The sequence below is a fragment of the Aotus nancymaae genome, unplaced genomic scaffold (genome assembly GCF_030222135.1).
Source record: "Aotus nancymaae isolate 86718 unplaced genomic scaffold, 86718_ANA_hifiasm-v0.15.2.pri h1tg000036l, whole genome shotgun sequence".
Classification (NCBI taxonomy): domain Eukaryota; kingdom Metazoa; phylum Chordata; class Mammalia; order Primates; family Aotidae; genus Aotus; species Aotus nancymaae.
The window spans coordinates 4,397,043-4,412,087 of NW_026988450.1; the positions used below are offsets into that span (position 1 = coordinate 4,397,043).

A 15,045-nucleotide genomic window follows, 5' to 3' on the forward strand; every position below is an offset into this window, starting at 1 on the left:
TGGTGAAACCCTGTCTCTACTAAATACAAAAAATTAGCTGAGTGTGGTGGCGGGCACCTGTAATCCCAGCTACTTGGAAACCTGAGGCAGGAGAATCGCTTGAACCCAGGAGGCGGAGGTTGCAGTGAGCGGAGATTACGCCATTGCACTCCAGCCTGGGCAACAAGAGCGAAACTCTGTCTCAAAAAATAAAAAATCCCAATCAGGGCAAGATGCACATGCCTGGCTAAGGGTAAGTTAAGAGCCTGGCTGAGCAGATTTGCATTTTGCAATCCATTTTATGTGCATCTTCAATATATGAGTGTGGTGACTAAATGAAACCTATATTGTGCATTAATGGTTATGTTTTGGCCCCTGGTAAGTGAAGGTCTCCCAAGTACAACTCTGACTTTCCTCTGGGGACCCAGATTTCCCTTCGGTCAATTTAACTTCATTACATGGATTAAATAGATTTTTTTTAGCCAAGTCTAGTATAAGTGTAAACCTATTTTAGAGATGTATAAATCTGGGCAGAAACTGAAAAATTAAATTAGGCTGACTGTTTGACATTAGATAGAAAAAAACCTACGAGCAGAAAAGGTGCTATCAAGAATTTACTATTATTTTTCTTTAATTTGAGTTTCTTTAACTTATATGAATCTAGAGATATACTCCGTATCCAGAGTAATTTTGGAATCAGGACGGTGGGCCCTCTGTCTTATCACTTACTAGATCCCAGGGAATTTGCTGCTACTGCTAGCAAAGGTGTTCCTTATGTCAAAGCATTCCCTATTCTGGAGGTGAATGCCACATCAAAGGCAGTGTCAGCTTGTCAACTGGCCCAAAGTCTTGTCCACTTTAAGGCAAGCAGACCAGCTCTCAGAGCAGAGATGTCTCCGAATGACTGGCAGGTTCCAGTGCACTCTGGGGACCTCACCAGTGCTTGTTCCGAACAGTGGATTCCATGGGAAGGGGGTGCTAGTCTCCAGACAAGAGCCTGAGAAAGATCACATCAAAACTCGTTATCAATTTTTATTTCCTACCATACACCAAATGTACAGCACTGAACACGATTTTGTTGCTTTGATGTAAGAAATATTAAGTGTTTGGAGAAACAGTACAAACTACTTCAAATTAAAAAAAATGCATACGTCATTGCCTTTTTTTGTTGTTTACAAAAGACCCAATTTACAGTATTGATCATTAACATAGTTGAAAAGAAAACAAATTCAGTGCACATTTCAAAACACATCAGGTACAAAGGAGGCAAATAAATACAAACATACTTCACAAAACATCCTGCTCAAACTAAGCAAACACAAATAAATTAACCTGAAGTCATAGTAAATTATAGTCATAAATATGTAGGTTGGTAAGAGATTTCTTTTAAATTAAATAAAATATATAACAAACTTGTTAAAATATTTAGCAAATTAAATGTTTGTCTTTGTAATAAGTGAACTCATTTGTATGTATCTATGAAGTACAGTATAGCAAAGTGTTTGCAGGTACATAACCGTAATAGAAAATTTGTTTGGTGTCCCATTTATAATAGACAGCACAGATGGTAGCTCATTTTTTAAATTGATTTTGAAATAAACACCATTTCTACCTAAGAACAGACATTTCATCCTCACTAAACTAAGATTCAAGAGCTCAGATGAACTCCAAACCAAAGATAAGCCCCACTTAATGCATAACAGTGACCACAGTTTCATGGGAGTGGAATTACTGTTGAATATTGTTTTTCATTTGTGCAGGTAACAGTAATAACAGTGGAATATATCAAGCCTGTGAATGCCATCACGTTCCATCTAAATATCCATGAAGTTAATAAAAAATAAACACTTTTGTTTATAGCACAGAAAATTAAGCCCACACTAAGTTCATGTGTACATTTACACAGAGGCACGTCTGCACATGACATGTGTGTGCACACCAAAAAGGCAGTTTAGCTGGTTGTCTATACCTTTTCCTTAAAAAAAATAAATATAAAAAAACTTTTGAAACAATGCTTGACTACTTTACAATCCCTGAAATAGACATTGCCTTTACTATAGCAACTATGAAACTCTGATCCATTCAGAAATTCAAGATTGTGGGCTCAATTCGATGTGTGGATGAGTGTGTGTGTGCCTGTATGTGTGTGTGTGTGTGTGTGTGTGTGTATTTTGTAACACTTGAAGTTCTATGGCAAGATTTTTATCAAATTGAATGTTGTCTTGTTTCTCATGGAGGGTGAGACCCATGTTCCCTGTGTTTGAAGTAATCACTCAGATTGGAGTAGCAATTTGTTCATGTGTTACTATATTTTCCATTCCTTTCTAGTCAACCCAGTAAGATAAATGCTATTTCAGGGGATATGGTATCTACAAAATTTTTCATTTGGATGTGTTTGTATTTGCTAAGTACAAATCTACACCAATATTGTCACTTGTATATTGTATCAACATATGGCAGGAAAGCCTGGCTGGTCACACCAAGTCTTATTTTTCATCTTGGGATATGAGTTGCCAACGATCTGATATGACTTGATAAACAGACAAATCTGCATCACTAAAAAAGCTTATGTTTCTTTAAAACATTTCAAATAAATAATTCATATTAACGAAAACCGTCCAGCCAAGTCGAATACTTTGCTGATTGCTATATTTAATTATTGCTAACAAATTCTGAGCAGGCTGTTTTCCAGCGTCCTGTGCTTTTGGGAGTGCGGATTCCCCACTAGTGGGCGCCATTTGTCTTCTTACTCCTTCCGTGCAGCTCACCTTACCGCAAACTCATTTATCAATACAAAAACCAGTGAGAGGTGGGGGAAGAAGTGTGCAATAAAAACCAAACTCAACCATAGTGCAGTCCTCAGACAAGGATTTCCTTCACCCTCTCCTGTCTCCTCATTAACACCCAGCAAGAAAGATGTCTTGAGAATAGCATTTCTATTTAAATCTCATTGGAAAATAAATTAATAAACACACTTGTAAAAATATGGCAGACTTCAAAATGCAGTTAAAAGATAAAAAACTCTTTGATTAGTAATAAATAAATTATAAAAATGTCACATTTATTTTACATATACTTTACAAAAAAAGAGTACAAGGAAGAAATAAAAGAAAAACATATGAAAATAAATAAGATCTAATAATTGACTGCATTGCATTTAGTCCGAGAAGTCTATCATAGTTTTTCTTTCCTTTTTATGTCAGCTGGGGAAAAGAAAATTAGTGCAATGTTGCCATTGTAAATGCAGCCTCCACGCCTTAGCAGTACGCGAACCTCCAACAGATCCATCTGGAGTTTACTGCTGTTGGTAATTTCTGTTGCCCGGCAGCGCTGTGATCCTACACATGGATACCCTTCACTGCCTGTTTGATACTTTCCAGTAGAGCTTTGCATTCCGGGGAATAGTCCCGTTCCAGATTGCTGTACATGTCTGTGAGTGTATTTACATATGCTTCAAAATTCTGCTCACTGATAGGTCCCTAAATGGAGACAAAACACATTGACCCAATCACAGTGGTTCAAGCTGAGGGAAAAGGACCCAGAGACACTGAAGAACATCAGCGATCCGGGCATCAGGAGGGAAGGGAAGGGTGCATACGGCTGCTGGGGTTGCAGGTGATGGAGGGGGATGGAGTGTGTGCGGGATTCATCTGTTCACTCTTAATTCGGGAGATGACCGTGATTGGCTTGCACGGCATTTGGGGTTGATTTGGAGCACATAAAGTGTATGTCTGGCTGTGGACTTGGACTCCACAAAACTTTTCTACTTCTCTTGGGAGGCAGCCTCAGACTTGCACAACATGTGCAGAGGCCTCCTGTTTGTGGAAGGTGAGTATTTGTGAGGCTGGGAAGGAAGGGTTGCTTTTATCAAGCGACGCCTTTAACAGCACTGGGCAGAAATTTAAGGAATTTAAGATTTGAGCAGTTGTTCAGTAACAGTTGTGATGGAAAATTTTCCTCCTCCATCCTCAGACACCTTTTAGCCTGTTTTTCTCCTGTGGCATCATTGTAACAAACTTTTTAAAACTTCTCACTGTCTATAGGCAGAATATCAGTTTCACAAGGTTTAAATTTATTCATCCCCCCTCCTTTTTTTTTTTGAGACAGAGTCTCGCTCTGTCGCCCAGGCTGGAGTGCAGTGGTGCGATCTCGGCTCACTGCAACCTCTGCCTCCTGGGTTCAAGCGATTCTCTTGCCTCAGCCACCCAAGTAGCTGGGATTACAGGCATGCACTGCCATGCCTGGCTAATTTTTGCACTTTTAGTAGCGATGGGATTTCACCATGTTGGCCAGGCTGGTCTCGAACACCTGACCTCAGGTGATCCACCCCCTCAGCCTCCCAAAGTGCTGGGATTACAGCTGTGAGCCACTGCGCCTGGCCTCTCTGTTCTTTTTGTATGTTTTGGTCTCTCCTTTACCTAGCGTGATTCTTCAAGGAGAGCACACAAATTTACAGAATCGGAATGAAAGTCACAAGGAAAACGCTACTTAGTCATTTCTGTTCCTCCATTTTCCCTCCTTTTTAAAAGCACATGACATAAGTTTTACTTTGCAAGATGTTTGGAAGAAAGGACTTTTAAAGGGTCAAAATATGGCTATTGTTGCTATTTATGAAATAAGCTTTCTAAATTTGAAGCTATTGTGCTCTGCTCCACAAAGTGATCTAAATTACTAGTATTGTCCGATTGTGATTCTCTGTCCCCTTCTCTTTCTTGCCTTTACCACGCCTTGTGTTTCTTGGAGAGTCGCGAAATGGACCCAGGTGGCAAAGTGGTTAAGGGTCGCTCAGCAGGGCCGGGCCCACTTGCCTTGTGTTAGCTTTGGAAACTTGATCACATTAGGTAAGCTCTCTGGGCCCTGATTTCCTCAACTGAGGACTGGGAATACCAGTGCTCACTCACTGGTGCTTTTGTAACATTTTGTGTGATCAGCCCTAAAAATCACCACAGGAGTGCCCTGTGTGGTGAGTATCCAAGGCACGAGTTGACTTTTGTGGTACCTATTTTTTATGGCAGTGGTGAAGAAGAAAATACTAAGGGATGCATATTCAAAGTATGATTGACACAATGTTAACAAATGATATTACGATGATTTTTAATAATTATCTTAATCCAGGCTGTAGTGGTATCATTTATTTTGCTTTGTGCTCCTTATTATATTATTGATTTTTTTGGCAGGGTTTGGGTGGAGCGGGTGTGAGTCAAGAAACACATTGGAATTGGTTAAGATAAGAACTCCATGCTAGGAAGTTGGGTAAAATTGAGGGGCTTATTGTTTTAATCAAAACCAATTATATTTATCACATTGCTGCTTATATAAATAATTTCATATATAAAATTGACATCTTTGGAAAAATGATTCTAAAAATGTTGGTTCTGAGGAAATTAAAAGCACTTGGCAATGCAATCTCTCCTCCAAAGATTTGTCTGTATGTAAGAATATGTAAAAGAAACTAATTTTCAATGAATTCCAAATACAGTCACACAATGCATAACAGCATCTCAGTCAATGATAGACTGAATATATAATGGTAGTCTCATAAGATTACAATGCCATATTTTTATGGTTTAGATAGGTTTTTCCATGTTTAGATACACAAATACTTACCACTGTGATGTAATTGCCTATTCAGTTCACTAACATGCTGCGCAGGTGGGTAACCTCAGAACAGTAGGCTGTACCATATAGCCTGGCTGTATAAACCTCAGAACAGTAGGCTGTACCATATAGCCCGGCTGTATAAACCTCAGAACAGTAGGCTGTAACATATAGCCCGGCTGTATAAACCTCAGAACAGTAGGCTGTACCATATAGCCCAGCTGTATAGTATATGAAATAGGTTCTGTCATCTGGGTTTGTGGAAGTTCACTGTATGACATTCACACAGTGTCAAAATCACCTGAGGACACGTTATTCTCAGAACGTGTACCCATTATTAAGCAATGCAGGGCTATAGTTGTATACCTAAAAGACATGCTTAGAGTTTGAAAATGACGCCTTGCTCATTTTTTACTTTTTATTTTATATGAGGAGAACTGAAGTATGAAGAAACACCTAGTCCATTGGGAAGTGAACATTTTTGGCTACAGTTCTTGAGTTGGATGGATGATGCAGTAACTGGGTCTCAGATTTTTTAAGACATGGAATCTTCTATTTGGAAATACATTTTCATTGAGGGAGTTTTGGTCTCCAACTTTCACATGACATTATGAACCAAGCTTTAAAAAAATCCTTCCTTTTTAAACGGCTTTGGCCTCAAAAAAATTCTTGGCCTTAATATAATTTAAACAAATGCATCTACTACATTCCCAGAGAGGGAGATTACTCCAAGCCAGACCGTGATGAAATGTGGTCACTCTGTAACTGCTCACAGGTCTCCTCAAAGCTCAGTCGTGGCAACCCCGTGGGTAAACGCATAAGGACAGTGCAAATGCTTGTAGTGGAACTGCAAGGTTCTGGCCTTGAACTTACCATCTGTGGAAGCTGGATGTCGGCGAGGCTTGAAATGAGAGCTTGGCTCAGACCTGCCAGCTCTTTCAGCAGACTTTCATTGTTCTGTTCTATGAGTTTGTTCTCCTCCTCTATCGTCTTTAAGTTGCTCTCCATAGACGTGATCTACAACAGAAATAACTTGGGAATATGAGAAGTGGAGTTTGGAAGGAGCACAAACATTTTCTCCCTGAAGGAAAAGGCATCAGGTGCATCTGAACACTAAGGGATGCTTGCATGCAGCTCCTCCGCGTGAAACTGCTGCCCCATGGGATTGTCTGAAGTGCTGGAATCACATTGCCAAATTTTCATCTTTAGCCCAGACTTCCTGGTGAATTGTAGAACTTCTCCACATGGTGGTATGGTGAATATCTCAAAGTCACGTGCTTACAGCAAACTTTGCTAGTTTCCCCAAACCTGCTCCATCCTCAGTCCCCCTATTCCAGCCAACAGCAACTCAGCTGTGTGCAGATTTCCACACATCCCCATGGCTCTTTCTTTCATACCTCACCTCCACTGGCGCCTCCTTCAAAATATCCAGGATGGGACCACTGTCCCCTCCGCACTGCTGCCTCCTGGGCCCAACCACCAGTGTGACCATGTCACCTTCCCGTGGGTGGCCCTGTGTCTGCCATTACCCCATGCAATCTCTTCTCGGCCTTTCCTCAACACAGCCACCAAGATGAGCCTCTTAAAATACAAGTCAGCATGTCGATCAGATGGGACTATGTCACTCCTTGGCTCAAAACTGCACAACAGTTCTGGATACATTCAGAATAAAAGCCAAGGTCTTTAAAACGGCCTAAGATGCCCCATGTGAGCTGCTCTGTTGCCTTCGAGGCTGTCCTCCAGTGACCTGCCCCACCCAGCTCACTCACCTGCGGCTGCACTCCTTCTTGCTATTTCTCAAATCCCCAGACCTTCTCATGACAAGTGTTTTTGCACTTGCAGAGTTTCTTCTGTCTGTAACACCTTTTTCTCCATACCTGCGTGGCTAACTCCCTCATGCCTCAAGTCTCTGTGGATGCCTTTCTTCTCCCTGGGGACTAGTGGTCCCATTTAGTATTGAAATCCAGCCACTCACCCAGCCCCCTGCCATGTTAGCATATGACACAACGTATCATTTATGACCTTTCTTGTTTATTGTCTGTTCCTCCTTCTAGCCTGTAAGTCTCAGGAGGGCAGAAAGCTTTGTGTTCTTTGCTAATGTTTCTCTAGAGGAATTCCCGTGATTTCTAGACAAAAGTATCAATCTGTGGACCAGATGGCCATTAACAGATGATGGTGACCATGGTCATGCTGGGTAAGGAAACCAGAATTTCAGCTGTATTAAAATCCTTTGTCTTAAGCTGCTGTGTGAGGACTTCCAAGAGATCCAATAGCCATGGTGGTATAAAAATCCTACATTTTAGCTGGACGCGGTGGCTCATGCCAGTAATCCCAGCACTTTGGGAGGCTGAGGTGGGCGGATCACAAGGTCAGGAGATCGAGACCATCCTGGCCAACATGGTGAAACCCCGTCTCTACTAAAAAATACAAAAATTAGCTGGGCGTGGTGGCGTGTGCCTGTAGTCCCAGCTACTTGGGAGGCTGAGGCAGGAATTGCTTGAGCCCGGAGGTGGAGATTGCAGTGAGCCGAGATCGCTCCACTGCACTCCAGCTTGGTGCCTGGCAACAGAGCGAGACTCTGTCTCCAAAAAATAAAAATAAAATAAAAAAGAAAGGAAAAAAAAAAAGAAAAAAAGAAAAGAAAAAATCCTACACTTCAGAAGAGGAGAGAAGGGAAGGGGAGAAAGACACTTGGTCCCATGCTCTGTCTCATTCTTTCGCTGCTAACTTGTGGCAAGAGAGTTATGATTTGTGTTTTAAAAATCTTGGACCGAACTGTTGATTTCCAGGGTGAGAGGCAGACATCAAAAAGAAGAATGAAGAAATGAGAAATTGCTTGTTTTTTTGGATAAAGAATTTGCTCGAGAAAATGTTCAGTAAGCTCTGTTTCTAATAAATACTTAAACATTCAGAGGTGTTCCAAAATCTTAAATGAAAAAGTTACGTTTTACTTGAATTTTGAATAAAACTAAGGATTCTTACATTTTCATCACATTTTTTTTTTCTAATGCACTACACGCTCTACCGGACTCTTTGATTGTAGGCTGATCTGCCTTGTTTGATTATGAAAACTTTGATGCCACCAGGGCAAAAACGTGAGAATGCTTGCCCACAGCTACTGAATAAATGATAACCTGGGACGATCCACCTATGCAGAATTTTACAATAATTACGGAATCTAGAAATACTCAGCATATTTAAGATATCAGTATATTTTCACACAGGTTTTAAAAAGTTCGTTTTGTTTCCACCAAAGGTTATAATTACATTAAGGATTACGAATTACTTTTCTTTTTACCTGGGTCTGAAGTTTCATCATATCTGCTTCAATTTTCAGGTTGGATTCATTCAGTTCCTTTATTTCTTCATCCAAATGTCTAATTTCTTCATCACTCTCTATTCCTGTAAAGAGTAAGACTGTTAACAAATGAGTCATTTTATGTTTAATTTGTGATTTGCTAGTTGAAAATGAGACTTTCATTTGAAGTGTCTTTACCAAAACCATGCATATCCAGGATTCTGAAAAAGTAGATAAGAGGAGTTACAGATTTAATTTCTTGGTAAGAAAGAAAAGCAGGAGTAGAAAAGTGCCACCATTGCATGGGGCTCAGTTATGCCCTAGAGGTGCTGCCAGATACATTTGTAAATGTGTCTTCGATTACATCTCACCGCACCCAGCAGCGGGACTCACTCCATCATATCCTCTTCACGTATGAAGACACCGGGCCCCAGAGAGGTTAAATGAGGCCTCAGGAATCACTGACAGAAGTTAAATAACATGCCCAAGTTCAAATTAAGAGGCAGAGCTGGGATTAAACCTCAAAGCCCTTGCATTCTCTTGTTCAAAATGCTGCAAGGACAGTTTTACGCTGAGTAATTAAATATCTGTTTAATTAAGTTAGACCTTAGGACCCATGACTGCAGGCAGAGCTGGGGTGAATTAGAATCCAGAGACACATTGGCAGGGTTCTCCACGTGGATATGGATGAGGAAAATGTAATTTAGGGGAAAGAGCATCAACTCGGGCGTTTGACTCCTGTTCTTGAACTTGGACAACTTCTAATCTTCTTTGTGCTTCAGTTTCCTCTTCTGTAAAACAGGCATGATATCTACACTGTGAGAAAAATGCAATAAAATGTAGCATGCTAAACATGCCACGGGTTCTCAATGAATGGGGGCTATTTCCCATGATTACTTTGTAGAAGGAGTATGAATACATTTGAAACGTTTTGAGGACCTGGGGAAGGTGGTCAATCTTAAGGGTGCCAGAAGCAGGAATGGAGCGAATTCTACCTTCCAGAAGAATGAGTCTGCACCAGAGTGACAATGAAGAGGGACACACGTGAACTTCCACACTGAGACTTCATAAGAGCCATTTCATGAAGGCCGGATAGAGGGTACTTGGCCTGACAACTGATTTGAGAAAGATCTGGGCTCTTATACTTTCCTAGGGTGACTACTTTGGGAAATCCTTCCTTGCCTCCTGAAGGTAAGTGCCCACGTTCTCTATGACCCTGCAATTTCTTCCTTAGGTCACACTCAGAACAAAAGGTTGTACACAGGAAGCATGCATACGGTGTACACAGCAGTATTGCTCGCCAAAAGCACAGCTTGAAAGGAGGCCACATGCCCACCAAAAACAACATGGGCGACTCTTACTAATTCAGCGCAAAGAGAAAAAATCAAGCCCAAAAGTTACATCACATACAGTATGATAAAACAGACGGCTATTCTGCAGGTACTTACTGCTTTATTAAAAGTAAGTACTAAATAAAGTGAGACATGCATGGACCAATGGAGAGAGTGTGTCATAAGATTGATCTAACTCTGGGCTCTAAGAGTTAATGGAAAAAGGAAAGCACACTAACGTATAAGATCCAGGTATCTTAGTAGCTAGACCAGTTCGAATGTGAGTCAACAGTACGACACAGCTACTAAGAAAACAACCAACAGTTACCCATGGCCATCCTCATAGAACTGTAGTATCTGGGACTCAGGATTCACCCTGCACTGGCCGGCTGTGTCTGGAGAATTGCACTGCATCTCGGAGCACCATATTTTACTGGTTGGTGCGTGGGTACAGGAATCATCTCTCAGACAATTGATGAGTAAAAGCTGGGGAAGAAAGGACTGAAATATCCGGATTCTCAATGAAACAGGTATTTAGAGTGCTATCAGCACTTGAAATTTTTCTGATTTGAGCAATTGAAAATTTCCATTGCTATATATTTCTTTGACATACTGTTTTTCTTTTCTGTCTTTTTGCAGTAAAATTCCACTTCAAAGAATGGCATTTTCTTACATAATATCTGGTGAGGCAGACAAAAACCAAGGTGACTCTTGTAAAACATCAAGTGCTCTAAAGGAAGCACACGGGGTGCCGGGAGGCCCGTCGCTGGGGAAGATGCACTCTTTTTAAGACTTTAAAGATCAGAAGGAGGCAGGCCTGTGAACAACCAGCCAGGAGCTGAGCATCTGAGGGGAGGGAGGAAGCCCAGAGCCCAGAGAGGGAAGGGAGTGGGTGCCCCATGGATAGCAAGAAAGCCAATGATGGAACTGAGCCACGGGGACCTCCTGGGAGCTTAGGTTTATTCCAAGTGTAACGGGAGCCAGGGAAGGGTTTTAGGTGGGGGAGGTGGGGTGATCAGGCTGCTTTTCATAAACATAATTTGGAGTTTTGAGTAGAGGATAGATTGGAGAACAGACAAAGAGAGGAAGCCAGGAGACCCGTGAGGAGGTGATTGCTGGAGTCCTGGCTGGGTGTAGGGAAGTGAGGTCAAGAGAAGGAGACGGACTCAGGCTCTAATCTGTAGGTGGAATTTGCAGGACTTGTGAGGACTGGAGGTGGGGGTGAGAGAAGGGAGGAATTGACCGTGACGGCTTGTTTGTGCCAGAGCAGGTGGGTAACTGCAGAGCTATCTCTGTGATGAGGCAGACTGGGGGTCTGAAACCTGCAGTAGAATAAATAAAAGTTCAATTTGACTAAGTTATGAGTGCTTGTGAGAAGACTGTTTAAGTGGCAGCCTGGGTTCTTGGTTCTGGGATTTTCTTAGGATTATGTTTCCCTGAGGCCTAATGCTCCTGAAGACACCCCAGCCTCTTAATCAGATGGGGCCGTTTGGAAGATACCTAATAACAAAAGATGCCTGGAACTTGGGAGGAAATTGATGATCATAACATGAGATCTCAAAAAAAAAAAAAACACATTGTCATGTGACCTAATATGGAACAGGCTCCCCATACATTCTCATAGAATTAATAAATGAAGGAACTAATGTTTTTATTATAATTTCTGGGATTTGGGGAGCTATTTTAGCCATAGGATCAAATTCAATCAATCTCTTTATTATTCTTCCTGTTAACACATCACTTTATCTGTTTCAATGGAGTCTCTTATCTGCCAAACTCCTCTCCATGCACACAGTGTTTAAGAACCTTTAGATTTCACTCTGCGCTTCCAAATATTAACTCATATAACCCTCATTTAACACCCATGAGGTAGAAACATTTATTACCTCAAAGTAAGGACGGGAAACAAGGTGCAAAGTAAGTGGTACAGTGGAATTCAAACATAAACTCTCTGGTTCCAGAACATGTTCTTTTAACCACAATAATGCTATCTTTACTCACAGATGTTTCGTCTGTTTCAGAAGTATCAGTAAAAAGTGTGCCCTAATGTTTACAGACACACTTCCAGTAAGATGTTGGACTAACTAGGTATTGCTGATGATCAAGGAAACCATATAAACTTTCCACTGGATATTTTACTTAACTGTTCAGGAGCTTTGATTATTCATGCAATCCATCTATGTAAAAGCAAGAGCATATGCTTTCTATTCATTTAATAATTCTAATGTTTACTTGGTACTGATCTGGGTCTAATTTGTATAATTGGGGATTATGTCATATATTTTCTTTACATTCTGTATAATTATGTAAGTTGTTTACATACCTGCATAGATCAGGTATTCTCAACTTATAAGAGGCTTTAAGTACTATAGTTACATTTTTCATATTATACAAATGAAGGAATTCAAACAAATTCTATTGTATTTCTTGAATGAACTTTTATTTTTAAATTGGGTTTCCACACCAAAATTGTACTTTTTTATTTAGAGGAAAATGAATCAATGTAAATTTGGCTATTTAGTTACTAAAGGAGCCAGGAGAGTTAACTTCCAGAAAGAAATGATATATAACAATGTTTAGGACACATGATTTTGTCACATGGGAAGAGCTAGAAGGAACTCCTAAACGCAAGACTGTATATATAGATCAGTCATCATGTCTTCTGCTTGTTCCTATAAAGCACAGAAGGACTAGCATTTGGCCAGGCGCGGTGGCTCAAGCCTATAATCCCAGCACTTTGGAAGGCCGAGGCGGGTGGATCATGAGGTCAAGAGATCGAGACCATCCTGGTCAACATGGCGAAACCTCGTCTCTACTAAAAATAGAAAAATTAGCTGGGCATGGTGGCACGCGCCTGTAGTCCCAGCTACTCGGGAGGCTGAGGCAGGAGAATTGCTTGAACCCAGGAGGCAGAGGCTGTGGTGAGCCAAGATCATGCCATTGAACTTCAGCCTGGGTAACAAGAGCAAAACTCCATCTCAAAAAAAAAAAAAAAAAAAGAAGGGCCAGCATTCTTTCTTATACAGATGGCCTAATTTTATTATCAAGGACTAGTAAAGGTCTTTAAAAATTAACATGGCAATTTAATTATGACAAGGATGGAGAACTAAGGTTCAATTCTTCTAAAATTAATGTACACATTTTTTGGTATAGACCTTCCATGTTTGTACTGGTTTGTATGTAATATTCCTCTAAAATATTATCTAATACAACTAATTGTGTGAATGATTTGTATCTGGTTTAAATTAACATAGTATGCCAAAGTTAAAGCCATATGCACTTTATATTTTATTGCAATTCAATTTGACGTTTTCAATGTCTGAAGATGTGTTGGTTTACACCTGCTTTAAAGATCATCCAGACAATTATCGTGGCCACACTTTAAGGTAAGGGACCAGGAGACACAGCGTCCTTAAAGCAGACCTCCAAACTACTTTAGGTCCTTCTTGACCTTCAGTGAACCACTGACCTGAATTCAGGTGGGCTTCTTCTCATGCAAAGTCATTGTAGGTTCTTAAGTTTCACAGAGCATCAACCTCTACTTTCTCGGACTGTAAAACGTGTACGTTTCCAGTTAGTTACCTGTCCACCTAGAATGACTGCACCCTGACACTTGTCAACGGGTTCAACCCATCTCGCTGCTGCTGCATATTCTTTGAAAGCTCTGCTGAAGATGCTAGACATACAGGGACCCTTGGAAGTGCATGCGCTCAGCCCTGCTGCTCCTGGGTCTCTGTGAAAGTCTGTGGTGGGTTCAGACAGACCAGTAATATGTGTGCTGGCCCCCTGCAAAACTCCATCATAATTCGATGTAATGCCGCCAGGTCACTGTTTTGTTTTTAGGAGCAGCCTTGTAATTTATATTCTGTTTGGAGTGTGGATGGTATGGGTGTTCCCATAATGAGAACTCATAAGAAATATTTCCTTCATGCACTGGGTTCCAGAAGGAGTTTTGCTCTGAATTTTCTTACTACCCTGTGATTCACATGGCGATTATAGCTTTCTTTTGTGTTGGCTTCTAAAAGTTGAGGTCAAATTTGCAATCCTTACTTACCTATCGAGAAATGGCCCTTTGCACACGTCTTAGTGTCCTCAGGCTTACTCCGTCTCATTCTTATCTTTAACTTTCCTTTGTCTCGTTTTTAAATTAAATTTTAACTAGCATTTTTTTTAAATTTCATGTAGCTTTGCAGTCCTTATCCTTTACATACTGTTTGAAATAAGGTGATAAATAAATACACATTAAGTTGTCCTCATTTCACTGCAAATGTACTGAGAGGTATTTAAGGGGATATTTCCAGGGAGCAGTAAGAGCATCTGGAGAAAAGCTCTTTTGCTGAGTATGTGAATGTTGGAAAGACTGGAGGAGGCAGGCCTGTCCGCCATAGCCAGGGCGTTATTCCTCTGCATGTACACTGCCCTCCTTCAGCGCTTAGTGGTGAGGACCCACGGAGGGAGGGCAGCCCCCCAAGGACTGCTTTAGATAAAGCAGATGAAGGCCTCAGAAGGAAGCAGTAGGAAGCTCGAGTGCTTTCCTCCCTTGGATACCACATATCTTCTTTTTAAAAATCACACACACAAATTAAAAAGACTGGGCAATGCTTTCAGAGAAAGTAATAACGGTGAAAGTCCCCAAAGTCATGTGCCAAAGACGCCATCAGATAAAGTCTCCAGAGCAAGAGAATCGCTCTGTTGTTGTTTCTCAAATGCTTTGGAAAGATCTTTGATGGAAACCAACACTAGACCCAGATAATGCTGATTGGAAATCTCAAGAAAAGCATTCAAGAATCAAAGGAAAATTGGATGTTCCAAACAGAGAACTCAGAAATGGTATCTCTG

The 15,045-nt window shown here is 40.9% G+C and overlaps 1 protein-coding gene across 8 annotated transcripts in view; it reads right to left on the minus strand.

The window, feature by feature from the left end:
• Window positions 1-997: 997 nt before the first annotated feature.
• The window catches only part of ST18 (ST18 C2H2C-type zinc finger transcription factor), a 148,108-nt gene continuing 134,060 nt past the window's right edge, over window positions 998-15,045 (minus strand). For all 8 annotated transcript variants that reach the window (XM_021672901.2, XM_021672898.2, XM_064384177.1 and 5 more), the window contains 3 exons: window positions 8,876-8,979; window positions 6,451-6,594; window positions 998-3,458 (listed from right to left, as the gene is read on the minus strand). In XM_021672901.2, the coding sequence (XP_021528576.2) occupies window positions 3,318-3,458; window positions 6,451-6,594; window positions 8,876-8,979 (389 nt within the window). In that variant the 3' untranslated portion in view covers window positions 998-3,317. The remainder of the gene's footprint in view (window positions 3,459-6,450; window positions 6,595-8,875; window positions 8,980-15,045) is intronic.